This window comes from Kazachstania africana, chromosome 5, assembly GCF_000304475.1.
Source record: "Kazachstania africana CBS 2517 chromosome 5, complete genome".
Classification (NCBI taxonomy): Eukaryota; Fungi; Ascomycota; class Saccharomycetes; order Saccharomycetales; family Saccharomycetaceae; genus Kazachstania; species Kazachstania africana.
Genome location: NC_018944.1, coordinates 885,709 through 900,595, shown reverse-complemented (window position 1 = coordinate 900,595; position 14,887 = coordinate 885,709). Strand labels below are relative to the sequence as shown.

Sequence of the window (14,887 nt, the reverse complement as noted above, 5' to 3'; positions counted from 1 at the left end):
AATGTCCACTTTCAATGCAATAAACATTTCGCCGCAGGAAGAGCAAGTGGAGGCAGAGGAGCACTCGAGAGAATTGCAAGTTGAAGAGGGGTTTAGAATATTTCAAGAAGCATTGGTTTCTTTGAACAGTAAGAAATTCGATAAATCTGACATTTGTTTCAATGAGCTCTTTGATATGGATATCATGAAGCCAGATAGATGGGGACTGTATAAATACTCATCTCCAACATTGAACCGTCTTCGTTACTTGGGGTATCGTAATCGAGGAATGTATTATTACGCATATTTGATGGAAAAGAATGACTCGCTGGAATCAGATGAGATAGTTAATATTATATTGAAAGTTGTTGAGAACTTAACTGAATCATTGCAACATAGTGATGCAGATTCTTCAGTGACAGATTTATTGGTACAAATATTTAGCAGTTTCAGGTCCCAGAAACTGAAAAGACTGATTTTAGAATATGAATTATCTAACAGAGATAACCATTTAACCATGCTAGGCCGCAAGAAGAGAAGTATTTTACCTCAAATGGAATACGTTATATATCAATATCGGCATTTACTTGATGATTTACACGCTACTACAGAATTATCCTTATTGAAAGAAAATACAATTCCTGCTTTCCAAGAGAAAGATTTGAATTCAGTACTTCTAAAGATTCAAAAGATGAAAACTGAAGATGAGATGTTGATGCGGAACTTGGACGTTCATGAAATTACATTAAATGAGAAATCCTGGGAAGCATTGGCAAATTCATTGAAAGAATTTCTAGTTCCAGTGAAATTTTCATCTCTTTTCAATAAAAGCTCTGATCCCTACGCTGAAACAGAAGAACCTGTTGAAGGGTTGAAGTTTATTTTCAAGAATATACCTATTAGTACTTCAACCGATAATGGAGACCTGGAGCAAGTCATTGATGCAGTAGAGGAAGCTGAAAACCCTATAGAGAAAGTAGTACACGAATCCTCTCCGGAAGAATCAAAAAACTTGAAGAGGAATACTGATGATATAGAGCCACTTCGACATTCTCAGCGAAGTAGTAAACGAATTAAAGAGAAACCTATAGATGGGACAATATTAGATAAACATGTCGATTTTGTGAATCGGTTGAAAGACCTCCTGTCGAACCTCGATTTAGAACTTCCTGTAGAACTGGAGAATTTATCGTTGGAAGCCGTTGAGTCAGATAAAGACTTTCTTTTCTACAAGGATTTGTACGATTGTCTAAAGAACTGGAGTAACTGGCATTCAGATATTTTTAATCAGAAAACAAGTAGTTCCGGCTCGAGAAGATTGAAAGAGGGCACCGAAGCAATTCAACTAAATTCTCTTTTGAAATCTAATGTTTTGGAGGGGAAAAGAGACGTACTCACGTTACAATCTCAATTACCTTTAACAAACTTAGAGTCATTTGTCTCCGATATTAATGAGAAAACACCGCATTTTCATGAGGTAAGATTGTTATTTTTATCATTCTTACTGAACCAAGAATCTGGAAAAAGACCAGTAGCTGACTACAAATGGTCTTCCGAACTTTATAAAACTGTCGTATGGCTCGTACTCAGTATAGAAGATAGTCTTTTCGAGTTTATTGCCAGCAATTCAACAACTTATAGCTATATGGCGCTCTCCATTTTCGAAGTTTTGGTAGACATGCTCAGCGACTTGACTGAGGATATAGCGTCTAAAAAGTTTCAAGGAAACAAAATTACTGACCTTAAAACTCAAAAGAATAAATTAGAGAAAAATATAGTCAAATGGCAGTTCTTATTAGAGAATATGTTGTCAGAGAATGACCACTTCTTCCGCCTATGTTTCCAATGGATGGAATATTGCATTTTGCAATTCACCAGGGAAACTGCTGACGATGCAATGATAAAGTTGTTAAATAATGTGGTAGAGCAGTTGGAAGGGCTAGAAATCCCAATCAATATAAAATATCCCAATTATCAACACATTCCATGCTTAAATATGGAGGCAGTACGTTCTCAGCTAAGAAAAATAAAAATGATAAAAAAAATAGCTTTGATAGATGGTATTTCGGATGGAGTATCTGAAAATGTGGATACGCCTAATAATATACAGCAGATATCATTTCTTGAAGATGTTCTCTTAGCAAGTCTACGGAAGGAAGCACTTGTTAATAATGAAGATAAAGAGTTATTACAATTTATTTCAAGATCCCCATTGTTACTCAAAATACAGTTATGGAGCCTTCTATATGAGTGCTATGTGACTTTTGATGATTTAAAATCTGCTTCAAGGGTTTTCTTTCACATATTAGAATTTTTAACCCTTGAATTGTTTTCTTCCGATTATGAAGGACAGATCTCACAAAAGAGGCATTTCACATTGTTAAATATCTTATCATATTTAGGACAGATTACCTCAAAACTATTATCTATATTAAAATTGCATAATTGGGATATTGGCAATGCCATGATTGAGCAAAGCCATATAAAGTTGGTTTTACGTGTATTTTTCCTTTTCTACCCAATATTTTATTTTGAAAGTTTAACTAACGCTGATGGTTCGGTGAAGTCTTTTTTTCAAAGAGTTACTAAATCGTCAGCAAGAATTAAAGACCAGATCTCTGAACTTATAACCTTACTGTTGTTCTGTATTAACCTTACCTATAAAAGAAAGTCTCAAAGTGAGCAAAAGTCCATGGTTATCGGGTTAATCGATTGTTTCCATAAGTTTTTAGGAAGTTTTAATTGTTGTGGTGCTTCTGATGGCCATTTTCTCATTCTTTCAGAAGAGTTATTGTGTCAGTATGTCGATCAAGTATCATATCTTCAATTAAAACAGGTTCTCTGGTGCAGATACCATTACCTGATTGTAGGAGACAATTACACCCCTGAGCAGCACTCTACAAAGCCTTCAGTGATGGATAGAAATAACTCGTTGCCATTGGGCATCTATCTAATGCACCTATTGTACAACAATACCAACCCGATGTTGTCATCAAGTGGAAAAACTTCTCTAAAGCCAGTAATGGATGATATAATTGACACCTTGGGAGATATCAGCCAAACTACTAATCACATCGTATTGAGGAACCAGTTTTTGTTTCAGAATTACTTGAAGCAGCCTTTGTCGACAGAACTTTTTCGAAAGTCTTTTTGTGGTGAGGTTACTCTGAATCTATTAATGCCGAATGATGATCTACAAGAGGGAGCAGATGCCGGTATATTTTTCTTATCAAGTATACAATCACTGAATTTGTACAAGGCACGGAAAAAATCAATGCAAGTCAGACCATCTGAACTGGACTCTGTGTTAAAAACACTTAAGTTTGACATTCTATATAAAACTGATAGGTTTGAAAGCTGGTATATGTTAGGGAGATGCTTCTCATACATTGTTGAAGATGATTTGATATGGACAGCTGATAAACTGAATGTTCCAGAAAAGAAAAGTGCGATGGCGCTAACACAGAGAAAGGCGATATTATGTTACCTTATGTCGGTAAGTCTGTTCTATATGAAAGAGGGAAGATCTAATGATGATAAAATTATATTTAAGGGAGTTTTAGAGGCATTGGGCTATCAACTGATTATGGGCTATCATAAGCCGATGGATAAAATGTGCTTCTTTTGGAAGAGAGCGCCTTCTATTTTAACTTTGTCTGTTGACCGTGAGGTGGTGCAAGAACATCCAAAAGAAGCTATTACAATGTTGGATTTCAATATCGAACAGTCGATTCTTCTTTCTTTTGCTAAAGCGAATTCCCTACAAGTTGATATATCTCCTAAAACTCTCGAAGACACTTCATCTTGGAAATGTCAGTATTATGTAGGGAAAATGCTATTCAAAATTAACAAAGCGGACCACTTTCCAAATGCCATATCACATATGCTGGAGGCCTGTTCTGAGGTATTAGATAATTCTGCATCCAAGGACACTGTAATTGAACCACATTATGCCCTTGTTAATATGTGTTACAAGTTGGTCAGAGATGAGGCAATTGAAGTAGGGAGTGCGATGACGTTTATTGTTAAAGATAGGTTGTTTAGTAGTCAGGACTTTTCCAACCTTGAGGAGAAAGGTATTGTAAATGCCGAAATGAAGAAAAGATTTTATCTTAAAATTATAGAACTTATGAGGTACTTATTATCCATTGATAAAAAGAAATGGCATCATAGACCTCAGTTTCGTATAGCATCTATTAAGTTTAAACACTTGGATGATGTGGATGGCGCCTTGGAAGAAATGAATAATATAGTTTCTCTGAAGAGCTCTAGAAACCTCGTAAATATATGGAAGCCAGAGTTTGAAAGGCCCGGTAAACACTTTGTCTATGCATGCGAATACGTCGTATTTTACATATCACTACTTGTTGCAAAGTTAGATTTTAATTCAATTGCATTGACTCTCAAAAAAATACGAAGGTTTGGTTCTGGAATGGCCTCAATCAACGAAGCCACTGACTACGCAATCAGAAGCTATATACAGTGTGCAACTCAAAAGATGGGCATTGATGAAAGGTATATTGAAAAATTGTTGCCATCTTTAAATTACCAGTTGTTTCTTACATCAAGTGAACAATTGGAGAAAGATTTTGTCAGTTCAGATTACGCTGAAGAACATATAGAAGGTCTTAAGTTGGCATATCAATTAAAGAAAAGTAATAACGGTATAACATTTGATTCTGTGTGCCTTTCCATGTACTTCAAGTATTTCTATCTACCAAAGACAGAAAGCAACACAAAGACCGAAAATTTAATAGTTCCTTCTGAAGATTCCAACACTTCTCCTAATGTAACAATTCACAAACAAGATTCTGACACACGAGCCTCCACACCAATTAGTGCATCTCCAAAGATAGGAGCAGCGAGGAAGCGTGTCAGCAAAAAGGAAGCTTTCGATAGGATTAAAGCACTACTAGAAAAGGTTCAATAAATTACATATTAATGATGCATGGTATACATTATTGATGTTGTCTTAGATAAAATTATTTAGACTTTTATATTAAATTGATGATAAAATACTCCCTCTCAAACTTCATCTATTCCGTTAGTAAGGGCCCAATTCTTCTTGCATTCCAGAAATATTTCACGTAACTGCTGGTAGCTAGAGCATGTTGTTTTGAATTGCAGCATAATTTTTTGACTATCTACCGGTATTTTTCGACTCGAACGAAATTTGCTAATACTCCCTGTGGTTGTTCTGGAAATATGCATGTTATTAGGTGCCAAGAAGAGGCCTCCGTTTTCTCTGATTTCTGCCATGTATGCCCCACTGTTATGAATATATTGTGCGTATTTGAATTCAGGTTTTCCCCAAGAATATGTGATATCGATATCAATCTTGCCTTCCTGTAAAATTTTCGAAGCTCTGTTGTCCAATATGAAGCCAGATTTTTTCAGAAGATAGATATGGAAATAAAATTTACTTGTACGTGTGATTTCATAATCATTGAATTCAGGATCTGTCCATGGATCTATGGCAAGGGGAATTTCAACAAAAGAATGGAATGGGTCGGTCGAAGGAATAGAGCAAAGTTCTTCCCAAGGCATTTCAACCAGGTTCAAGCCGTACCTTTCACAAACTCTCGACCAATTAGCAATCAAATCGTCAATAAGTTTGGGTGTCGTTGTCAGCCATTCTAACCTTATATGAAAGCAATGTTCGGGGTTATGGACTCTATCATAGTGTACAGTACATGTTTCTAGTTTGTAAGACCTTCTATTTGGGTCAACATCAACTAAAACAGAGTTACTTAAAACAACTTTCCTTTTTTTAGGCTCTGTTCCTTGTTCCTGATCTACGTATGAAGTGTTGGACTTACTCAAAACTAAAGGTGAACTTGGTTCAGAAACGCTCTCTGATGAAACTTTCTTTAGGGAAGGGCTATGGTCTGATAAATCCGTCTTATCGGTATTAATTTTCTTTAGTTGTCTAGAATTTACAATATATTCTGGAGATATTTGATAAAAATAATGGCCGTCTAGAAAACTATGATTGTTAAGTGCATGTGAAAATAAACCCTTATTCATTAAGTCTTGTCCAAAGGTAATTGCGTCATCTCTCGTGTCCACATCTTTAACGTTACTGACAAGCCAAGAAACCATTTCAGATCCGATAAAACAATTTTCATACTTTTTCCAATGCCACTTTCTTGTCACTAAAGCTAGGTTGTTTTCACCATATTGCATGCTATGTGCTAACTTAGATATTTCCATGTTTTTTTCTAGTTCTCCTTTATCAGATATGAATATAGGATCCTTAAAATTCGAGACAGCTTCTTCTAACGACTTTTGTCTTTCATTTATGAATTTGAAGAAAGGGCCAGTATAGAAGGTTACTTCAGGTTGAATTTCCTCATTTTTTGACTTACGCTTTCTCTCTTCCTCTGTTTTGAGTCTGGATTTAGTAATGGAACTTATTAATCTGCGTAAACCTTCCACCCTAAGCTCTTCCGGTGTCAACGTTTCATTTTTACCATTGATAACCAGTGAATGCGTACTAGGGGGTATTTCAGAGGGGAGTACAACAAACTTTGAGCGGAAGCCATGCCAATTTTTCTCCATAAGATAATCTCCATAACCTGCAAGTACTTGATCTATCTGGTTCCAGTTTAGTGAGTCCCTATTGGTATGAATAGGATCGATTTTTGAAGGCCTGTAGGTTGTTTCGTACCGCGTCCTGATTAATGGGGTATATTTCGAGACTTGACTGAATGGATTTGTATCCTCTTTTCTCAAATACCTCTGCACATCAATTACTCCGTTTTGTTCACAGGATATCCGATGGATTTCTGAGTCGATCATCATATATATCTTCAACGTATTCCAGCTTCTTCGTTCAATATATTTGGCAACTGAAACATCTCCAGAAATGTGTTCTTTTGATTGTTCAATTCTGTCTACTTGTTTTCCGACGCAAAGTTGGAATCCAGTTACCAGCCTCATGTATATCATATTTCTCAAAAGATCCTCGTTGGACAGATTATAAGCTTCCTGTTCTATATTTAGGGTAACAGAATGATTTCTGAATATGAAATTTTCCTCAAAATCTTCTTTTGAGGGGAACACTGACAATGTGATGGGTAACTCCGCTGGAGTAGTGAATGAACGCCACTTACTATATTTTTTGGCAACATAACGGGGCCAAACATCTTTCCACCTTATTGGCAGTAGTTGATCAGCCATTTCTATACTCACCGGTACTGATGGATTTTTTATTTCTACCCATTTTTCATTTGTAACATAGACATGCTCATTTATCTTGAACTTGAGTGCCTCTTGGGCAAACGGGCGCCTTGAGTACCAAGTTGACTTTTTGGATGATTCAGTACTAAAAGAGGGATGTAGCGAACTGTTATCTTGGATTAATGTTAGAACGTCGTTGTTTTCGTGATGATGATGATGATGTTGTTGTTGTTGTTGTTGTTGTTGTTGACTGTTAGTCTCATTTTTGCTCAATTTCGCTACCCCTTCAATCACTTCATGAGACGCGCCACTCGTACCTATAGGTTGAGGTGCTATTTTTCTTGGAGAATTTGCACTATCTATTTGGGATAATATGGTATCATTTTCATATTTCATGGAATTGCTTGAAGCCCTACTAGGAGCGATCCTACTGAGCATGCGTCTCGTAAAATCTTTCATAGAATTTTTCTTAGTTAGTCCTTTTAGAGAGTCCAACGCAAGAGAACCATGAAATTTTGGCTCAGTTATATTAGGGGTCCTATGCTTCTGCGTATGCTTATTAGAAAGTTCTTCAATTTTGTTGTGACTATATATATCTGCAACTGCTTCAAATTTTTGAGCGACTTCAACCACAGGTTCTGAGTACTTGGGAGCGTCCCATAATAAGTTTGACTTTTTTCTAGCAAGCTTATGCTCGTCATTCATACTCCTTTGGGCTGCTACTTTTGTTCTTTCATCTGTATCTAGAGAAGGAATTCTTTGGTTTCCAGGATGCGTAAAGACAGCCTGGTCAAAATCCTTAATCAAATTTGTTACAGACCTATCTATGGGTTTTATATTTAAAGTGGATAATTCTGCTTGCTCCATTATCTCGTTATCTGTAAGACCCATCATTTGCAGGTTGTACACTTTACATCTTGGATGCCACTGATCGCTCTCTTTTGTAGAGTCATTCCAGAAAAATATGCTCAGCCAGTTAGGAATGCAGTGATGTAGGTTTAGCTCATAATCTTGGTACCTAAATAACGGAACAACATGTAGCGGGGCACGTGATAGACATATAAGATCCATAGTCATTTCTAGAGATAGCAATTTTCTTCCAGTTGAATTTAATAGATTGTAATCAACATCATATAAACCTGAGCCAGCTGTAACAATCATAACGTGAGTTGTAGTATGACGAAGATCAACTTGCCTAAATGGGTCAGCAAGAATGGTAGTAGCGAAATTCACCAGTTCTAGAATATTAGACTTTATGACGGGAGCAAATCTACCTTGAATGACACTAAAACCTTTGTCTGTTTTTATGTTCAGTAAATCGCTTCTTAGATTAGAAAACTCTTTTCGAAGTGCATCCATTATCTTAACCCAATCAATTATATTTACTTGGTCCACAACAATACGAAAGTGATCTTTAGGATTCTTCAATTTTTCTCCTGGTTTTAAATCTTTGAACTGGTAATCAGAAAAATCCATCGATATGGCAAACGCAACTGTAATTGTATGATGCGTATCTATAGTTTTCCACTTCTTGAAAATCTTTGGGAAGAAAGAATTGATCATTTTTTGAAACATTTGCTCACCTGTCTCCTCAAAATTCCACATTTCTTCAGTTATTTGAATGAGAAATATCAACCTTGCGGATTCGGATCTGAACACTACTCGTGTTTTTTCTCCAACGTACCCAGCTAGAACCTTCTTACCATCTCTGTATATTCCCTTAACTGTCCCCCTTATAGAATCTAGAAATACCAGTTTTTGTCCTGAAAAGAGACAAGAATCAACCAATTGCGAAGATATCCACCACATATCACCTCTATTAAGGGAGCAATCTTTTACGTTAATTTCGACTAAATCTGCCTCAACTTTGTCTTTACTTTTCTTTTTTATCACTAATTTTGACATAGGCGGCAGATCTAGCAGAGATTGTAGCTGCCCAAATGATATTGAAATATTGGACTTGTTCTTTTGAGAGCGTGTCTTCAATTCTCCAGTGTAATCTTTTGCAATAAAATATATTTTCATTTTAGCATGGTCTTTACTAGAATGCTTGTTATAGACTTTTAATTCACATAAATCTCCTTCTTCAATATCAGAAATGTCATCTAAGTTTAAAGCTACCATCTCATTTGAGAGTTTTGCCTCGTGATAGCTCAATTCGAGTTGATGGCATTTTGTCTTGTTATGTATTGTATTTTCTAGTTCGTCATTATTATGATTACTACCAGTGTTATCGCCAACGTCATCAAGTTGAGGAAAAGCGTCATGTGAAGAATCTTCGATTTTAATTGTGCTAGAATTGTACTGTTTCGCTCTTGATGAATTAAGATGGCTATTCTTCGTTCTTTGAATTTTTAGTGTGTTGTTCAGAATTTGTAAGTTCTTTGGAGAACCCACTACTAAGTTACCAGAACTTAGAGAAATACTATGGGTATTAGTTGTATTGGCAATACGAGGGGATCCAGCCCTCCTAGGTGGGATAAGAAATTCTTTAGTATTCTTTGCTCGCAAACTTGCAAACAATTCATTAGACATAGACTTACCAGGCGAAAAAAGCTCTCATATAGACGCACTAAAGATTCTCAACTAACTATCACGACTAATAAAATTATACTGAATCCTCTAGTATGTCGAGATTTGGAATGTTCTCGTTTTTATCATCAGATAATACCTCTCAACATGTCAGACCAAGTTTTCAGATGCCATATTTTAGGGTTGGGCATCCGTGTATTAGGGTTCGGAAACGTCTAATATCACATGATATTATATAACTCGAGAATGAAAGATGCTGCATTTGCTGAAAGAATGTGAGCCATAGCAGCATCCTGCGATGGGTTTGCGACCTATATATATGCATCACACATTGGTTATTTAGTCATTCAGAGTTAGTTGACCTTTTAGTACTTGGTATAACAATTTTTGAATATCTAGCAAGTACAATTGAAAGAAATAACATTTAGTGAGCTATGGCATTGAACAACTGTTTCAATGCGCTGCAACCACTACATCATGTAGCAGGGCTATATGGCAGCAAGAAAACATTCTACACAGCTCCCTCGAAGGCAAAAGGATCCTCGAGATTGGATGACTTGATTGGCGTTGAGGCCGTGAGGCTATTGAGTCAGCATGATCCATTTGGTACCATTTCTAGCGCAATTTCTGCCGATGCTCTGAGCAGCATTTTCACCGAGCAGACAACTTTGCTAAGGTCATTACCTCAATTGTACAATTTGAAGGGCCATCCTGTGGTCATCACAGTTGATCTGCATGTCCGTGACTACTCCGTCATTCCAGCGTTGAAGGACTTCAATTACATTACATTGGTTTCAAGTTCCGCTCCCACATTGTTGAAACATGCACAACTGGCTAACAAGCTTGCTATCTCAACAAAGTCGCCGGTATTCCACTTTGTCGATCTTGCCAACATCAGCGATACGTTCGAGGGTCCAGAGATCGAGATTCAGGACACCGACATTCCAGAAGAACCAGTTGACATCGAGACCATATTATCTAGTGATGAACACTTTTCCGTCGTATCTGATGCAGCTACTGCTACTGCTCCTGATGTTGCTTTGATCAACTTGTCCCCGTACGGAAACGATTTTAGCAGTCAGCTTCCTCACAACAGCATTTTGATAGACATAAATATTTATAGACCGTGGAACTTTGACCAACTACTTACTTTAATACCACCTTCCGTCAACAAGATCGCTATTGTCCAAGGGTCCTGCAGGAAAAGTGAGACTAAGGGTTTCGAGCCATTGCTGCTAGACTTTTTTACTGATTTCAACAAGATCGTTGAAAGAAAGATCGATCAGGTCGTTGTGTGCAACGTGGGGACACTTTCTTCCACACAAGATGCTTTAGAGATTATTATAAACAACGTGACCAAACCTTCTCCAGAGACAGATTTATATCTAGGCAAACAGATTGAACATGAAGAATACAGCGATGTGTGGTCATCATCGATCGAAAACGTTCTGCATTTGGAGTCTGCATACATCAAGGTGCTTCAACAGCTATTTTCTTCCAACTTACAAGTTCTCAATGAATACAACAGCGAGACCGTCAATGGAAACTCTCCGGAGTTTGGGTATGGTTTATTCTTGCATGAGCAAAAAGCTCGCGAAGAGCTGGTAGGAATTGTGAAGTCTTGTTTGGATGCATCTCTTTTCCACACGGAGAATGCTAATAGACTGGTAGAACTGTTGTCTGAATGGTTAGCTTTGAACGACAAGCCGCTTGACGAAAGCGAGCTAAACGCAGCCAACGAAGTTGCAGATGAACTCTACAAAATTTTAGAGACCAATCAAGATTCTCAAGCCGCCTTAAATATATTGAACGTGGCACCATCTGCTCAACACTTCGAGTTTAAGTCATCGTGGCTGGTTGGCTCGGATGCTTGGTCGTTCGATTTGGGTAACTCCGGTGTCCACCAAGTGCTCTCATCAAAGAAGAACATCAACATGCTGCTGATCGATTCTGAGCCACACGATGTTCGCAGACAATCCCATGAGAGAAAGAAAGATGTTGGGTTGTATGCCATGAACTTTCACCATGTCTACGTCGCCTCCGTTGCTGTCTATTCTTCGTACACACAGATGCTGGCTGCCTTCATTGAAGCCTCGAGATTCAACGGTCCCTCCATTGTTCTGGCCTATTTACCATACCACAATGAAAATGACACGCCGTTGGAGGTGTTGAAGGAAACAAAGAACGCTGTGGAATCCGGTTATTGGCCTCTATACAGATTCGATCCAAGTAAGGATGATATTGATGGTGAGGAATCATTCCAGCTTGATTCATCCGTGTTGAAGAAGGAGTTGCAGTCATTCCTTGACAGAGAGAACAAACTGACACTACTGACGAGAAGAAACCCCGAACTCTCAAGAACTTTAGCCACGTCTGCTAGTGATGCTATTACAAGGAAACAGGAAAAGAGAGCAAAGGCCGCCTTTGACGAACTGCTAGAAGGTCTTTCTGGTCCCCCGGTCCACATCTACTATGCTTCCGACGGTGGCAATGCATCCGGGTTGGCTGCTCAATTGGGTAACAGGGCGTCTGCTAGAGGCTTGAAGGCCACTGTTCTATCGATGGACGATATAATCGTAGAAGAGCTTGCAGGTGAGGAGAACGTTGTATTTATCACTTCTACGGCAGGACAAGGTGAGTTTCCTCAGGACGGGAAGTCTTTCTGGGATGAGATCAGAAATAGTTCCGATTTAGACTTCTCTACATTGAAGTTTGCTGTGTTTGGTCTTGCTGATTCGGAGTACTGGCCGCGTAAGGAGGATGCGCGCTACTATAACAAGCCATGCAAGGATTTATATGCCAGATTAGAGTTCTTGACGGCTATTCCACTAGTTCCACTGGGACTCGGTGACGATCAGGACGCTGACGGATACCAAACAGGATACGCTGTATGGGAAGCACAGCTTTGGGAAGCTTTGGGCGTATCTAATGTGGAGGTTGGTGATGAACCAAAAGCATGGACAAACGAAGACATGAAAATAAACTCTGACTTTTTGAGAGGTACCATTGTTGAAGGTCTCAATGACACATCTACATTGGCCATTCATCCATATGACCAGCAACTAACTAAGTTTCATGGTTGCTACATGCAAGATGATAGAGATATTAGAGAAGTTCGTAAGTCTCAGGGTATGGAACCATTGTATAGTTTTATGATTAGAGTGAGATTACCAGGGGGTGAAGCTACACCAGATCAGTGGTTATTGATGGACAAGCTATCAGACGCATCAGGGAATGGTACTTTCAAGATTACTACAAGAGCCACGTTCCAACTTCATGGTATTCTAAAGTCTAACTTAAAGCATAGTATAAGAGCATTAAATTCGGAGCTTATGGACACTTTAGCAGCCTGTGGTGATGTTAACAGAAATGTCATGGTTGCGGCTCTGCCATTCAATGCTAAGATTCATCAACAAATTGCCGATTTTGGTAGGAAGGTTTCTGAGCACTTCTTACCAAGAACTACCGCATATCATGAAATATGGTTGAAGGGAGTTGATGATGCTGATTATGATCCTTCATGGTCAAGTATTTTTGAAGATAGACAGGATGGGCCAAATAAGAAAAAGGTTTTAGTCGGTGGAAATTCATTAGTTGATATGGAACCACTTTATGGTCCAACTTACCTGCCAAGAAAATTCAAAATCAATATTGCTGTTCCTCCATACAATGATGTGGATGTTTGGTCCATTGATGTTGGTTTAGTTGCTATTTTGAATCAAGAAACTAGTATTGTTGAAGGTTTTAATGTGTATGCTGGTGGTGGTATGGGTACAACCCATAACAACAAAAAGACATATCCAAGAACTGCCTCCCTTTTGGGATATGTTGAGGCACAGGATGTTATTGGCGCTATTGAAGCTGTTATGGTTTTACAAAGAGAACGTGGTGATCGTAAGGATCGTAAACACGCACGTTTAAAGTATACCGTTGATGATATGGGAAATGAAGAATTCAAACAAAAGGTCGAAGAACTTTGGGGTAAGACATTTGCACCAGAAAGGCCTTACCACTTTAATTCTAATATTGACCATTTTGGTTGGGTTAGAGATGAAACGGGTCTAAATCACTTTACTGTGTTCATTGAAAATGGTAGAGTAGCCAACACCTTTGAACAAGAGCAGAAAACTGGATTGAAAAAAATAGCTGAGTTGATGAAAACTCAAAATTCGGGACACTTCAGATTGACAGGTAATCAACATGTGTTAATATCTAATATTAAAGATGAACATTTAGAAGATATCAAAAAAATAATGGCCAAGTATGGCTTAGATAATACTGCTTACTCCGGTTTAAGATTATCTTCTTCTTCCTGTGTTGGTTTCCCTACATGTGGTCTAGCTATGGCAGAATCGGAGAGATTCCTCCCATCATTGATTACCAGAGTTGAAGACGTTTTGGAAGAATATGGACTAAGTCACAATTCTGTCGTGATGAGAGTCACTGGTTGTCCAAATGGTTGTGCACGTCCTTGGTTAGCTGAAATTGCCTTAGTCGGAAAAGCTCTAAGAACATACAATTTATACTTAGGTGGTGGATACTATGGCCAAAGATTGAATAAATTGTATAAAGCATCAGTCAAAGATGATGAGGTCGTCGACATTTTCAGACCATTATTCAAAAGGTGGGCTTTGGAAAGAGAAGATGATGAACATTTTGGCGATTTCTTGATCAGAGCAGGCGTTGTTAAGCCCACGTTGGAAGGAAAGTTTTTCCATGAAGATATCGCAGAAGAAGCATATTAATTCCTGAAAATATTCCAAACTTTTTATTTGTTGAAACTTTTTGATCCGTATCAAATATTTATTATTTTAATATATTTATAATATCGTAATTGAAATAGCATTTGTATTTCTTTAATTTTTTCAGCCCTGGTGGGAGAAGAGTTTGACATTTATCAGCTCTACAGTATTAATATTTTGTTCTTCGCAGAACTTTAAATTAAATATTTGTTATTGAAGTATTTTTTATGTTGAAAATTCCTGCAAAACTAGCAACAGAAAATGCAGTGTCTTGGCCTATAATGACATCGTAGCCCTGGTAATTGAGCCAAGATATACTTGAGCAAACCGATGCTCTAAAATAGGTAGGATTGGCGGACTGGGCAATGTTTAAAAGGTCACTACTCATAGCATGGGTTTTGTGGGGGGGCTTTTTACCCGTTATTTGGAATATTATTATTATCAACCAAAAC

At 37.8% G+C, this 14,887-nt stretch overlaps 3 protein-coding genes across 3 annotated transcripts; 2 read left to right on the top strand and 1 right to left on the bottom strand.

The window, feature by feature from the left end:
• Position 1: 1 nt before the first annotated feature.
• Positions 2-4,909, top strand: HIR3 (Hir3p; the record flags this gene model as incomplete). The annotated part of the gene is made up of 1 exon (XM_003957679.1): positions 2-4,909. One exon carries the CDS (start codon positions 2-4, stop codon positions 4,907-4,909), a length of 4,908 nt encoding a protein of 1,635 aa, XP_003957728.1.
• A 95-nt stretch (positions 4,910-5,004) lies between these two features.
• Positions 5,005-9,696, bottom strand: IML1 (GTPase-activating protein IML1; the record flags this gene model as incomplete). The annotated part of the gene is made up of 1 exon (XM_003957678.1): positions 5,005-9,696. The coding sequence occupies one exon, from the start codon at positions 9,694-9,696 to the stop codon at positions 5,005-5,007; it is 4,692 nt and encodes a 1,563-aa protein (XP_003957727.1).
• Positions 9,697-10,127: 431 nt separating this feature from the next.
• KAFR0E04410 (uncharacterized protein) lies at positions 10,128-14,438 on the top strand (the record flags this gene model as incomplete). The annotated part of the gene is made up of 1 exon (XM_003957677.1): positions 10,128-14,438. One exon carries the CDS (start codon positions 10,128-10,130, stop codon positions 14,436-14,438), a length of 4,311 nt encoding a protein of 1,436 aa, XP_003957726.1.
• Between the last annotated feature and the right edge of the window lie 449 nt (positions 14,439-14,887).